Below are 14,375 nucleotides of genomic sequence, written 5' to 3' on the forward strand. Positions count from 1 at the left end.
AACAACACCAGGGTACATATATTTTTTTGTTAAATTTTGTTTCAAATCTAAATCAGTAAAAAAGTACATACATTTTGTTCAAGTCCACACTGCATTCCTTCGGTCTGCGCTTGCGGTGAGTCACGTGTCGTGCTAGAGTGAGGTGGTTGATGGGCACGGGTTCAATCCTCAAACCCCGAGCTGATTGTGCTCCCCAAGCTTGTGGCATACTGGTGCAGCTCAATCGGTCAGGGATTGAGGAAAAACTTTGCAGTTTGAAATACTGCAAGGTCTTGAGGAGGCCTATAATATGTGAACAATGACCCCCAAGTCTGAAAAAAAGAAAATCAATTATAAACGTATGCATCATGAACAGCTTTTAGCTAATTACAACATAACGGCAGTACTGATACAACTTTACAGCTTCAAGACCGTGAAGCATGTCTGCTACACAGTCTTACGTTAGCTAAACAGATCAATCTCAATCGTGTACTGTATCTGACATACACTAAATATTTTATTTTAGCAGAAAAGGCTTTGGACGAAACTGTTCCTCGTGTTAGCCACTCTAGCACCAAGTACAGCGTATCAGGCTAGCCACACAAACATTTGCCAACAAACCACAGGAATTATCCGCTGATTTCAAAAGTAACAGACAAAACGATGAATGCACAACTTACCCAGCCTTGCAAGAACAATAGGCATCAGTTATCTTGTCCACATCTATATTAATGCTGAGGGAGTGAGGGTCTGCCGTTTTCCTCATCGACCGATAGCATTTTGCTGTGACCTGCACAACTTTGGAGGCTTCGCGTGGCTCAAATACCCTTAACTCATCCAAAAATGATGACATGAACTTGTTAATTCCTCTGTCCATTGTTGTCGATGATATTTTTTCAAAATCAGGCAGAAATGACGCACTAATCGAGTCAGGAATACTCCGCAAAGAATCAGTCCAAGTGGAAACCGCCATGTTTACATAGAAACTTCCGTAGAATTAATGCGCCGCGAGGCTTTGTTTGTGAGACTTCAGAATTTTAGGTCAGTTGTGGGCGGAGCTTGGTAAGGTCCATGGGGAGCAGCAAAGTGCCTTGATACCAGGGCCGGCGATTGCTATAGGCGAGCTAGGCAATTGCCTAGGGCGACAAATGTGTTGGGGGCGCCCTCTAGCGGCGCCCTTAGGCTTACTTCCCATTAATCATAGAATTAGAACAAAAAGCGAATTAAACCGGTTATGAAGCGTACATCAGTTTGACTTAACCTTACGTATATATATAGCAAAATATGAACAAATAAATATACCACCGATTTTTTTTATTGTCTTTTTCACATTTAAGAGAAAATCGGAAAAGATTCTGATCACTTTTCAAGCGCCCTCCAACCCGGAAGTCATGACGTCAGGTCATGAGCGTTCATCTCAACATGGCAGATTACTGCACTACATGCGATAGCCAAAACGAGAAATCTGAAAGCGAAATTTCTACTTCAACCGAGCAATTCCTCCCAGGAGACCATTCTGATGTATCGGAGGAAGAATATTTGTGTCTGGAGCCTCACATGTTCGACCCAGACGTCTCAGATGAAGAGAAGGCAGCGGACGAACAGCAGCGAGTCGGACAAAGAGTGGAGATTGGCCGTCGGGAGATTAGATGAATGGTAGGACAAGTTTTTTCTTTGAACTACACAGTTCAAATATTTTTTTGTATGTTGACATCATTTTCTTTTAGGAGCCATAGATATTTAATGACTAAAATGTCGGTGTTGTGCGAAATTCAGTTCCCCTGTGAAAATCCCCCCCCCCCCTTTGTCGGGAGCGCGCATTGCAGCCGTTTTCACGGCGTTTATAATTGATTTTTCGGTAAAACAACGCATATAATCATATCAAGGTTGTAACATTAGTTTATTTGGCAGCTGTCTACAAAATTATAAAATAAAAATAAATAAACGAGGTCTTCTTGCGCTGTTTTGTGTTCTTTTAAACGCCAAGATAATCGGTCTTTTGTCAATTTTTTTGAGCCGACGTGACAAGCGAATTTCTCCACTGTGAGATTAAAAAGTTTATCTTATCTTATCTTAAATAAAGAGATGATGACAAAATGTATCGCTAAAATGAATGAGCATTTATTCACAACTAAAAATGAATTTATGCCATGGCCCAGTTAGGCCCAATGTGGAGGTGCTACTTATCATAAAGAATCACTTGACAACATTTTAAAAACAGTATCTGTACATTAATAGTCAAAAATAATATATCAAAAATATACACCGAGTAATATTGAGGCCTAAATATTTCCTGAAATGTAAATCAATTTCCAACTTACCATAAATGCATTAATAGTGAATTTAGCAAATCAGTTATGGTGTGTAATTCATATACAAATATACAATTAATCAATCTTATTTTTTAGGTGTTCCTGTTCTCACTGCCAATAATGGATTCTGCGAGAGAGTGCATCTGTTGCCAGAAAATCGACTTGGTTGTTGCTAAGATGGAAGAAGCCAGAGGAGATGGATGGAGAAATCCCTGACACAGACCATCCTGGCATGGAAGCGGTGTGTCTAAATGCTTGGACATTGCAGGTTGCTTGGTCCCAATACAAGCAACAGTATAGAGGCAAAGCATTTGAGGGACCCACCCACGCAAAGTATAGGCATTTAGCCTATAGACAGTTTGTGAGATGGTGTTGGGACTATTTAGGCAAAGATACCAGGGCTGTGATACCCTCGTGTGCAGTCAGCTGGATAAGGGACCACTTCCCACCCCCAGGACATGAAGATGACTTTACCTTTAGAGGTCACCTGTTGGCAGTTAAAAAAATACCCAAGCTGAAAGAATAAAATCTAAAACATGTGTGTAAACAAAATTGTTGTGGTTATTATGTAATATAAGCAATTACTAATAAAATTATTTCATAGTCTTTTTGAAAATCGACTGAATGAGAGATTTATGGCATCATCTTTTGTTGGTTTCACAAATGAACTTGTCAGTGATGGGGGCTCTGATGCTGCATCAACCTGCTTAGTTTTTATTTTCTCCAGCTCTGCTAGCAGCATCTAAACAAAAAGCAGCAGTGGGTAAAATTTCTCATAACAATTTTTTTTTGATTGCTGGGGTGCATTTACACACAAGTGAATAAACAGATACAGGAAAGTAAAAGACAACACATGTAGACATAGATACATGAAAATAAAAAGACAAAGAGTGAAGCAACTAGTATAGCAGTGGTGATTCCTGACAAAGATTATTTCAAAAAGGACTTCTAATTATCTCAGTATATATGCAGTAGAATTATGTGCTATATTATTAGCTTGAGAATGGGTGGAGGATACTAATATAAATAAAATATTTTGTAGTGATTATCTGCATTGAGTATTCAAAATGGATGTACAAATAATCATCAAAATCCAGTTTATTAGTTATACTTTATCTAAGTGTCCTTACAGATGGTTAAGAGTGTTTTTGCACAGTTCTAACTTTGAATGTGTAATAAATTATTTAAAATAATAAAAAAGAAAAGGTTCTGAAACCTATTCTGGTATTTGTTGTCTATGCATCACTCCATGCTAAGTTAGTTTTTTTCTGAATGTTTAAACACAACCCTTGATTTTTATAGCACAATTTCTAAAACTATTAATACTTATAGCAAATCCACTCACTGAGTTCACAAAACTAAAAGAACAAACACTGCTTTGCACTCAATTTGCAATTTTGTAACACACACTTTGCACAACTGTAGGCACAATTCACCGCACAGCACTCTTTTTGGAACTGTAAACACAACTCAATGAAGCACTAAACAGATGCTGAAAACAGTACTGGTATTTCGCACGGCAAAAGTGAGGGGGGGGGGGCGCAAAACTCAATCTCGCCTAGGGCAACCAAAGGGCTAGAACCGGCCCTGCTTGATACAGACAGCGCCCGTGCTAAATGCAGCAGCTACAACTATATATTTAGTTACTCTAATATTAAATATTTTTCACAAATAATTTCTAAAAAATTACTTCTGCCTATATTTTAATGGCCAGAGTGTCAGTTTTGCCCCCCCCCCTCCGTCCTGTGCCCGGGACAACTGACCCGTTTGTCCCCCCCGTCAGCAGGAGTGGATCCACTAGCCTTCAATGAATATAACAATTGGACTTATTAATCACTAATCATTAACCAAAAGAACAGGGACATCCTATATGTAACTGTGTTGGTAACTCTGAAAGAGAAGATCTAGTAAACAGAGAAAAGTCGATCACTGATGTGAAAAAATTACATAAGTGCAGTACAGACAAAGTGTCTGCAGTGCAAGCAGGTCTCTTTATAACTTGTGTAGATAGATAGATAGATCGATAGATAGATCGATAGATCGATAGATCGATAGATCGATAGATAGATAGATCGATAGATCGATAGATAGATAGATAGATAGATAGATCGATCGATAGATAGATAGATAGATAGATAGATCGATAGATCGATAGATCGATAGATAGATAGATAGATAGATAGATAGATCGATAGATAGATAGATAGATCGATAGATCGATAGATAGATCGATAGATCGATAGATAGATAGATAGATAGATAGATAGATAGATACAGGGGTTGGGCAATGAAACTGAAACACCTGGTTTTAGACCACAATAACTTATTATTGTGGTCTAAAACCAGCCTGCGTGTTAATTGGCTGGTGCCGATAGATAGATAGATAGATAGATAGATAGATAGATAGATAGATAGATAGATAGATAGATAGATAGATAGATAGATAGATAGATAGATAGATAGATAGATAGATAGATAGATAGATAGATAGATATCAATCCGATACCGATACTTTTAACATTTGATTTTTATTTTATTATTACAATTAAATAATAATAATAATGTTATGTTTAGTGTTTTTTTTCCTAATCCACCACTTAAATCTTTCAATTCTCAAGTAATTTTGTCTGTGTTGTGTGCACCTGCTTGTTGCTTTAATCCTATAATTTTCCCCGTCGTGGGATAAATAAAGGATTAGCTAATGAGCCATGTAGAGGGGAGGGGGAGCAGCAGTGCCGGCCCGTGACACAGAAGGGGAGACTGATGAATCTGCTGCAGTTAGCGCGCGCGGGAGAGAATAAAGAGGATCGATCCTGTTAAAAGAATATTGTTCAATATCAATACCCGCGTTGGTATCGATAGTATCGATCCTAGGATCGATCCGCCCACCTCTACTAGATATCTCTCATTGTGATTTTGTATGCACAAAGTGTGTACAGAACGATATTTCGTTTGCATACAGCTTGGAAAGAATTCACTCTAGAAATCACTCTAAAAATCACAGCAGATTGGACTATTTTTCAGGATAAAGATGCAGCAGCGATTTATGTAAACAATTGAGATGAAAAACAATGTAACAATATAACCAACTGTCCATTTGTGGCTTCAGCATTTCAGCAGTATGAAGCATATGTGCAAATGTGTAAATGTGCAGTTATGTGAATGTGGTACAGAGTCCATTTTTCGGCCTCGATAGCCCAGAGTCACTAGCAGTTCAACAGTCTGATGGCAGCAGGAAAAAGCTTTTGCAGAACCTGGTGGACCTACAGCTGATGCTGCGGAACCTCTTTCCAGAGGGCAGCAGGGAGAACAGTCCATGTTGCATGAAGTTTGTATGTTGTTGTGGACATCAGTTATGTGTGTGTGTTTAGGTGAAAGTGTTTATATTTCCATGAACGCTCTCCAGAGGCCATTGTCTTGATGTTATCAACCAGCCCACAGTTCAGAAAGAAACACCAGGTTTTCTGGGCGCTCTCTGACGCTTTGTTTGGCCAAAACAACGAGCGGAGTCTGTGTCAATCGCTGGAAGGTAGCGGCTTCCAGTGGGATCAGAAATTAATTTATGTAGTTTAAAGTCGAAAGCTGAGTGAGTCCTCCTGTTCAGAAATACAGGGAAAAGTTGATTTGGCAAAAACTCGGAACCAGCGAGGACTCGAATCACGTGACACGTGGTAAAAAACCAGAGTGAGGGACGGCTGTTTGTGTCTTCTCAGGGAAGAAGGCTGAGATGATAGCGTATCACCATGGCAACGAGATAAGATTTATATTATATAATACATGAATGCATCTTATAAAGGTGCTTATTTAAGTTAAGAAAATTACCAAAGTCTACTAGATCCAAGTTTCATCACTTTGCTGTTTTGCTTTTTTTTTATTTTCTTCTGTTATGTTGTTTTAAATCAGTAGTTAATGTGTTCAAGTAGCATTAATGTTAAACAGAATAACTGCAGTAACTGGGAATAATTGTTTAATATGGTTTAAATAGTTTAATTGTGGTCGTCTGTGATTTTTATATCAGTGTTTGAATCTTTTCTAAGAGTTTACCAATCGCTGCTTCTGAGTTAACAACATGAATACACAGAGACATTTTTCCTTTGCTTGTGGTTAATGATAATGATTACAATCACAATTATAAGTTAATGTTATTAATATTTACTGGTGGCAAGTCTACATCAAACTGGCTAGTCATCCATCTTTCATGGTAAATAAGGTAAATAATTGTTAGTTAATAAAACCAATTGCTAGTTGTCATTAAATGCTGGTAGCCCTTAATCACAACCATTAGGAAACATTTTTTCTCATTCCTTTGATTAGAATAACACATTACTTATTATAATATCAAATTATAGTTAATAATATTCATTATCAAATATGTTCATTTCCACAACAGTGGCAGCCTGGTGAGCTATACTTGAAAAACAATCAGAAATACTTTTTTTCAGATTTACACAACAATCACCACTTATGTTTGCAGGTGCCACTGTCTTCAAAGTTCTGGTTCAACACTGAAGGATGGAACGGTTGAACAACAACAAGACGTCTTTGGAAGAGATGTTCAGTTCCTGCTACAACTTCACATACCAAAACCACTCAATTCTATACTGCCCATATTTCCCTGATTCAAGTTACCGAATCCTAGAAATGATGAACTGGTTCTCCATAGTCATTGGACTTCCTTTGACTCTAATAGTGATAGTTGCAATTTTTCTACAGGTGAGACAAAAAAAAACGTAAATGTTTTCTGTAATGTTCACAATCTTTTCCAGTGATTCTGAGTCTCTGCTGCTGACTGCTTACATCAGTCTCTGCTCCTGGTGCTGCTCTAGCAATCATCTCTCTGATTTGTGGAGCTGCTACACCTGTGGGTTGATCTATAGGGCATTTCTAAAATAAATCAGATTAGCTCCACACCCCAGAAATCATCTCCAGTTCCCCAGACGGTCGAACAATAAAATGACACATTGGGAAATGTTAGTGTTTGCAGCATCAATAATTTTGGGAGATGAGGACGTCCCAGTGGCTTCATTTTAACATGCTTCAATAGTCGGGAGTGCATGTAGCAGGAAGAGTGAATCCAGTCCGCTCTCTCATTTACCACCATCTACACATGGAAATAGAGTTAATCGTTCAGTTAATGTGTTTAACCTGAAGATTTAATGCATCAATATGAAGCTGTTTGAACAGATCGAGTTAGTTTGGCTCATGGATTTAAACTCAATTGATTGTCCAATAACCCGTCCTCAGAAGGTAAACGGCTCTGTGCTCATTCACAGATGTTTCACAAAAATACAATTTGCTTTGTTTATTAGATTATCGTATGTCTCTCTGCTGAAACCAAATTCCCCCTCCTGAGTCCATCACAGCTGTCTGCTTCATCTCTACACAGCTTGTCCAGCAGTGACACAGACGCACTGCCTGTTCTAAATGTACTAATTTGACGTCATTTGAGGAATGCCCCATTTATACCTGTCTCCTCCAGAGTCCAGGTGCCAGATTATTGATTACCTTGTGTGAGTAGACCTTCCATCGTTCCTAGACTGCCTTCCTGTCAGTGACTCTGATTGTTTGTGGATTCCTGCCTGTTTCCTCGTCCCTGTCAGACTCTCCTGTTGGTTCTCAGTTTCTGGACATCGACCTATAGACGTTTCCTGACTCTGCCTCTCTGCCACTAACATGTCCCTCTACCATCCAGTGGTTCCTGAGACCATTCCAGAAGTTTCCTACACCAGCTACACCTGTTGTTTAATAAATCTTTTAAATCTGCTCTTTGTGTCTGGCTGAATTATCAGGTCTAAAACACAATAACAATGTTCAGCAACAATGAATGAGCTGTTTGACTTTGCGTCTGCTCTTTAAATAATGGTTCTCTCTCATTTCAGGTGTAAGTTTTCCTTTTTCTTATCTAGAAATGACTGAAATGTTTGAAACAGGGAACATTTTACATGTTAATAATATTCTGGTGTCATTAGTTACTTTTTTCTCTGTTGTCTTTGTTGCAGGTGAAAAAGGATCAGGGTGCCCCGGTCTACGTCATCAACCTTCTCTTTTCTGATCTCATTCAGTTCTGTGCAAGAATTACAGGTTTATTTAGGCCTCGTATTGCCAGTGGTATCATCGATTTTGGTTTAATGGCCAGTGTTGGATTCATGGTCTGTATCTCATTAGAAAGGTAACTATGTGTTTCCCTTTAAGCTTCTTCATTGTCTCATATAATCCCGTTAGTCAGCACCTGATAGTCTCCATGGACTAAACAGCTCCATCTGTTATTACAGGTATTTGGTCATCGCCAAGCCACTGTGGTACAGATTCAGGAGAAACATCAAGACATACGTGGTGGTCTGTGTTGTGGTCTGGACTCTTCCACTGTCAGTGCTGCTAACTGTGTATCTAACTAGAGAATATGATACTGCTAAGATTTTTTATCAAACCATCGTACCTAGTTTAGCCCTTCTGCCCTTTCCCCTCTTCATCTTCTTCTTGGTAGGGACTATTAAAGCTCTGTCTGCAGCCCTCAGTGTCCCAGCAGAAGAAAAAAGACGAATCGTAGCCATTCAGGTTGTGGTGCTGCTAATTTACTCTCTGCTTTTCCTGCCCATCATTAGTAAGCTCCTGTCAAAGGAATTTAAATTAATTCATTATCTTCTGTTCTTAGCTGGTATTTATCTTAGTCCCCTTGCAGACCCAACTCTGTATTTGTTAACTCGGAAAAGCTTCCTGGATACGTTTCTGGCTTCACTCTGTTCTTGTAAAGCATCAGACAATCAGGAGATGAGCAGCAAGGATACTGAAAGCACGACTGCTCCACATACTGAGACTGTTTAGGGTTTAATATCTGGAGCCTCCACAACAATCTACTGTAGCTGCTTTTTTTCCTGAAAAACAATGTGCTTCATAATAATAATAACTAGTAAAAGCTGTTCCTAGGTAACAGTGATTGAGAACGCTAATCTGCAGAATGATTTGAGCAAAAGATGCAGAACAGAAAAACTAGCTGAAAAACATTGAAATCAAAGATGAACCAATTTGAACATGAAAGGACAAAAACTGAAGGATTAGAAGAATTTTATAAAAGAGCTAAACCAGTTAAACAGTAGCAGTAGTAGTAGTAGTATTTGTAGTAGTAATATCCGTACCATAAGTCTTTTAAAAATTTGAAAAATGTGAAGAATATGAAGTATTTGAAAATTTTGAAGGATTTGAAAAATTTATAAAAAAATTTATAATAAAGAAAAACAGGGAAACAATAAGTGAGAATGCTGTATAGCATTCTCACTGATAATAATTATAATTGAACATCATTGATCTCACAATGGAGTAATTCCCTTCTGCATCTTAACCCATCCTCACTGTGCGGCGCCTGGGGAGCAATCGGGGGTAAAGGGTCTTGCTCAGGGACCCAGAGTGCAGGCAGTGGGAATTTGAACCTGGTACTTGCATCCTTCTCTGAATGCTAGTGCTCTAACCACTAGGCCACCACCTGTTCCCAATACCTTCATTCAATCATTTTGATTGTGGTTTTCTAATATACTTATGTTGTTTGTTTTTTCTGTCTGTAAATAGGTCCTTAGCTTTTTACCTTAATTTTGCTTAGTAGTTTAGTTAAGTTTCACTAGCCTAGTAGAAAGGATTTGTTAATTGAAATATATTGTTACTTCAGATATACAGAATTGTATAGTGATGTTCTCTGGATGTTCATTTTATTTCTGTTAATAAATCTTGAACTTGAAGAGAAGTTGTCATTCCTTTATTCTTTATGTGTGCAGAGTTTGCTGTTAAAAGAACATCAGAGCTGGAATTAATTCCTTTCAACTATTGTCCTGATATCAGCTGTTTGGGCTGATATTCACCAGACAATACCTACCACCAGACAGAGGGTTATTTATTAAACATTAAATAACTTTTTTTAAACACAATTATAACTTATAACTGCTAGGATGACCCTGTATAGACAATATGCACATTTGCAGTTTTACACTACAGAATTTAAACTGTATTCATTATTACAAAAATACAATTAGTAGAAAAACATTTTCTTCTCTTTTACAGAACGTCTTCTAGCAAAACCACCTTTTTGTCTTTATTTTAAATAATAATTAGTATTGTCTCTAAGGAAAAGTTTAACAGCACCCATCCATCCATTTTCCAACACGTTTATCCCTCATGGGATCGTGAGGGGTTGCTGGTGCCAATCTCCAGCTGTCAGTGGGCGAGAGGCGGGGTTCACCTGGACAGGACGCCAGTCTATCACAGGTTTAATAGCATAGGTTCTCTATTTATTACAAATGTCTTTGTGCATCCTGGGTGTCTGGAGAGATTATGTGAAGGATTTCATCTTCTTTCTTTGGGGACCAAATCTGTTTTGCTTGTTTTGTTCACTTAGGACCCAATCATTGAAGATCAGCCTCAACACGTCTTGATGCTTTAATGCACCAGTGAGAAGCGAACAGTGCAGCAATCAGAAGCGAGGAGATGGCATTACACAAGCAAACCAGATGACCATTTAGGCTACTGACATCATGTTCAATACAGAAAATACCTGTAAATTCTTTGCAAATTTCTTAACTTTTATTCATGACTATTGAATTTTTCCTGTTATTTATTTATCCTCAATAAAGTTACGTTAGGAGAGCCGCACCATTAACCCACGGGGCATGGTAACTAATTAATTTCTCTCTATGGTGATGATCAAGTTTATTTTATCAACACATTGTAGTTGTACATATTTATAGAAGTTTATGTGCTAATTTCCTCTACTGTTCAGGAGGTGGATCAGCCAATCATCTATCTCTCTCATCAGGGATCAACCAATCAGATCTCTCTGTTCCCACCATCTTCCTGCTTCAGACCCTCTGAGCTCGCTAAAAGTCCTCCTCTCTACTCCCAACATTTCTTTTTTACTTCAGGAACTTTCTGAATGCCTCAGATGCTTTTATTTTATTGAGGTACAATTAGAAGAAATATCTTTGAATTCAGAAAATTCTAAGAGTTTTGTTAAATGATATTACTTGGAGCTACTTTTAGTCTTAGCATTCTTTGTGAATACAACAACTCCTTGGTATATATCTCATTCCATATATTTTTGGAACTGTCATAACAAAATGTTTCCATTTTAGGACAACCCTTATAGTCTCTAAAGAGGTGAGGAAATGATGTAGTCAGCTTATTAAATTTAACATAATAACTTAGCAAATAACATTAATCTCAGAGAAAATTCTGATTTAGAGAACAAACTTCAGCTAACCATGTGTAAATAAAGAACGATGTGTTCTATTGCTCACCTACTAAACCTATTTTACTTCTTACATTGTAGTTTAGACTTTATTTCTCTTTTTAGTTAGATTTCATGTATTAGGAGAATATTTGCCAATGAAGTTGAAAAACATATTTTTTTTAGCTCTAAGGTGACATCTACTATTGTAAGTCAAATTTAAAATCCAAAACAGAGATTCAACTTATCAAAGAAAGAGAGAGAGAGACAGAGACTGAGCACTGCAAATAAAGAGATATTCTGTTGACAATCACTAAGATCAGAGTAACAGTAAAAACTTAACATTCATGTCAAAATAAGAAGAAGCACGATTGTCTATTGACACACAATTTAATGAAACCCTGAGTATCATCAGCATATCACACCTTTCAGGGGTGTGAAACCATGGATTCTTGATAGATAGATAGATAGATAGATAGATAGATAGATAGATAGATAGATAGATAGATAGATAGATAGATAGATAGATAGATAGATAGATAGATAGATACACACACAAATATAGCGATCACAGTGAACTCTTAAACAACAACCTCAAACTACAGTATTAATTAAAACGTGGAATCTAGCAAAAACTAAAACAGGTGATTGTAAAAAAACAAAAAGTGATTGAAAAGAAATACAAGAAAATCATTCTTCTGTAGGTCCCCCCTCATTGGCACAGATTTCCTGACCCCTGTTGTTTTTTATGTTTAGAAAAAGCTTTCCTTTATTAAAATGCTGGACAAGTGGGGCCCACAGCTCCTCCCCAAGCTTATACAACGTCCCACTTGCCAGGATGATCTCCATCACCCCCTTGGTGTCTGTCTCCATCATCCCTATTACCTCCACTCCCTCAGCCTCCTCTGTGGTTGTCATCATCTGCCAGAGAAAGAGGAATTTAGTGAAATGATACCAGGCAAGCAAGGGAGCCCTATACCTAATGGTGCTTCTTTTCCTCCTCAACTTATAGTATTTTATTCAATTATATGAATTCCTTTTTCTATCTTTCCAACATATTTGTTATGGCTGAATAAAAATAACCATTCATTTGGCTTGGACAAACAGTCAATAGTCAATGCTCTGACATGTTCTGGCCTAAACGTTCTTAACAGCAACATTTATTGCTGTCATTGTGGGCGGCATTGTGGAGCGGTGGTTAGCTTCTGTGTTCGAGTCCTGGGCTCAGCAGGGCCTCTGTGTGGAGTTTGCATGTTCTTCCCGTGTCTGTGTTGTTTCCTCCGGGCGCTCCAGTTCCACCTACCACTATATGGCAAATCTACCTCAATCTTGCTGAACCCGGTAGATTGCAGGGGCGTTCCTTAAGCATCACATGCTGTCTGTAGGTGAGTCAGCCTGCAGTAGGAGGCCATGTCCAGCTTCTCCACGACTGCTTCCTGCCATATGGTGACCGAAACACAAGTTTGGCCCTGTACATAACACAGAACATGTGTAACAACTTCTTACTACACACAGCTCACCAAGGAGCAGAGTGGATAGATAAAACTTCCAGCATCTCAAACAGTCCTAATGTTCCCGTGGATGTCAATGGTCATCAAAGACTAAAATGATCCCCTTATCTTGGAAACTTTCACAAACAGAGCACAGATAACAGTCAACTAATATTTTTATAAACCATAACTTGGTAACCTCATTAGCTACGTACACATGGTCAAAAGTAATGGGAATAAAGGGCCGATTGGAATAAAAAGGCGTGAGGTGAACTAACCAATCAGAATATGGTGATCAGATTAAGCTCAATGGAGAGGGACGGTTTATGGCGATAGATAATCCAATAAACATGTAACCGCTTGTCAGGATCAAGTTATACTGAATGTGGTAAACTGACCCAAGTGCACATGTGCGCCCGACGTAAACGTGACGTATTTCCTCATTGATGAGTGGTGGAAATACGTCAGGAAGCAAAACTGACGGGGTTCCGGATACAAGATTTCTGTTTGAAACTTTAAATGAGCTCAAAAATTGTTACTTACTCAGTAACGTTTCAACCATAATTAGAACCTGTTTCCACTCCAGCCTGGTCGTTACAAAGACAAACAAAGTCGTGTTAAACTGCATTATTTACTATTTTGTGTTGTTCAGCAAAGCATTATTGGATCTCGTGTTCCCTCGCCTGGATACGGGTCACCGGGGCCCCACTCTGGAGCCAGGCCTGGAGGTGGGGCACGTTCGCGAGCGCCTGGTGGCCGGGCTTTTGCCCATGGAGCCCGGCCGGACTCAGCCCGAAGAGGCGACATGGGTCCCCCTTCCGATGGGCTCACCACCTGTCGAAAGGGGCCAAAGGGGTCGGGTGCATTGTGCAATGGGTAGCAATAGAGGGCGGGGACCTTGGCGTTCTGATCCTCGGCTGCAGAAGCTGGCTCTTGGGACGTGGAATGTCACCTCTCTGGTGGGGAAGGAGCCTGAGCTTGTGTGCGAGGTTGAGAGGTTCCGACTAGAGATAGTCGGACTCACCTCGATACACCGCTCTGGCTCTGGAACCAGTCTCCTTGAGAGGGGCTGGACATTCTTCCACTCTGGAGTTGCCCCTGGTGAGAGGGGCCAAGCTGGGGTGGGCATACTTGTTGGCCCCCATCTCGGTGCCTGCACGCTGGGGTTTTCCCCGGTGAATGAGAGGGTGGCCTCCCTCCGCATTTGTGTGGGGGGCGGGTTCTGACTGTTGTTTGCGCTTATGTGCCAAACAGCAGTTCAGATTACCCACCCTTTTTGGAGTCCTTGGAAGGGGTACTGGAGAGTGCCCCTCCTGGGGACTCCCTCGTTTTGCTGGGGGTCTTCAACGCTTACGTGGGCAATGACAGTGGGACCTGGAGGGGCGT

At 39.4% G+C, this 14,375-nt stretch overlaps 1 protein-coding gene across 1 annotated transcript in view; it reads left to right on the plus strand.

The window, feature by feature from the left end:
• LOC118557238 (G-protein coupled receptor 4-like) overlaps positions 1-9,256 on the plus strand; it is a 64,060-nt gene extending 54,804 nt beyond the window's left edge. The window contains exons 2-3 of the mRNA XM_036126848.1: positions 8,291-8,460; positions 8,564-9,256. Of these exons, the coding sequence (XP_035982741.1) occupies positions 8,291-8,460; positions 8,564-9,113 (720 nt within the window). The 3' untranslated portion in view covers positions 9,114-9,256. The remainder of the gene's footprint in view (positions 1-8,290; positions 8,461-8,563) is intronic.
• Positions 9,257-14,375: the final 5,119 nt, after the last annotated feature.

This window comes from Fundulus heteroclitus, chromosome 22, assembly GCF_011125445.2.
Source record: "Fundulus heteroclitus isolate FHET01 chromosome 22, MU-UCD_Fhet_4.1, whole genome shotgun sequence".
Lineage (NCBI taxonomy): Eukaryota > Metazoa > Chordata > Actinopteri > Cyprinodontiformes > Fundulidae > Fundulus > Fundulus heteroclitus.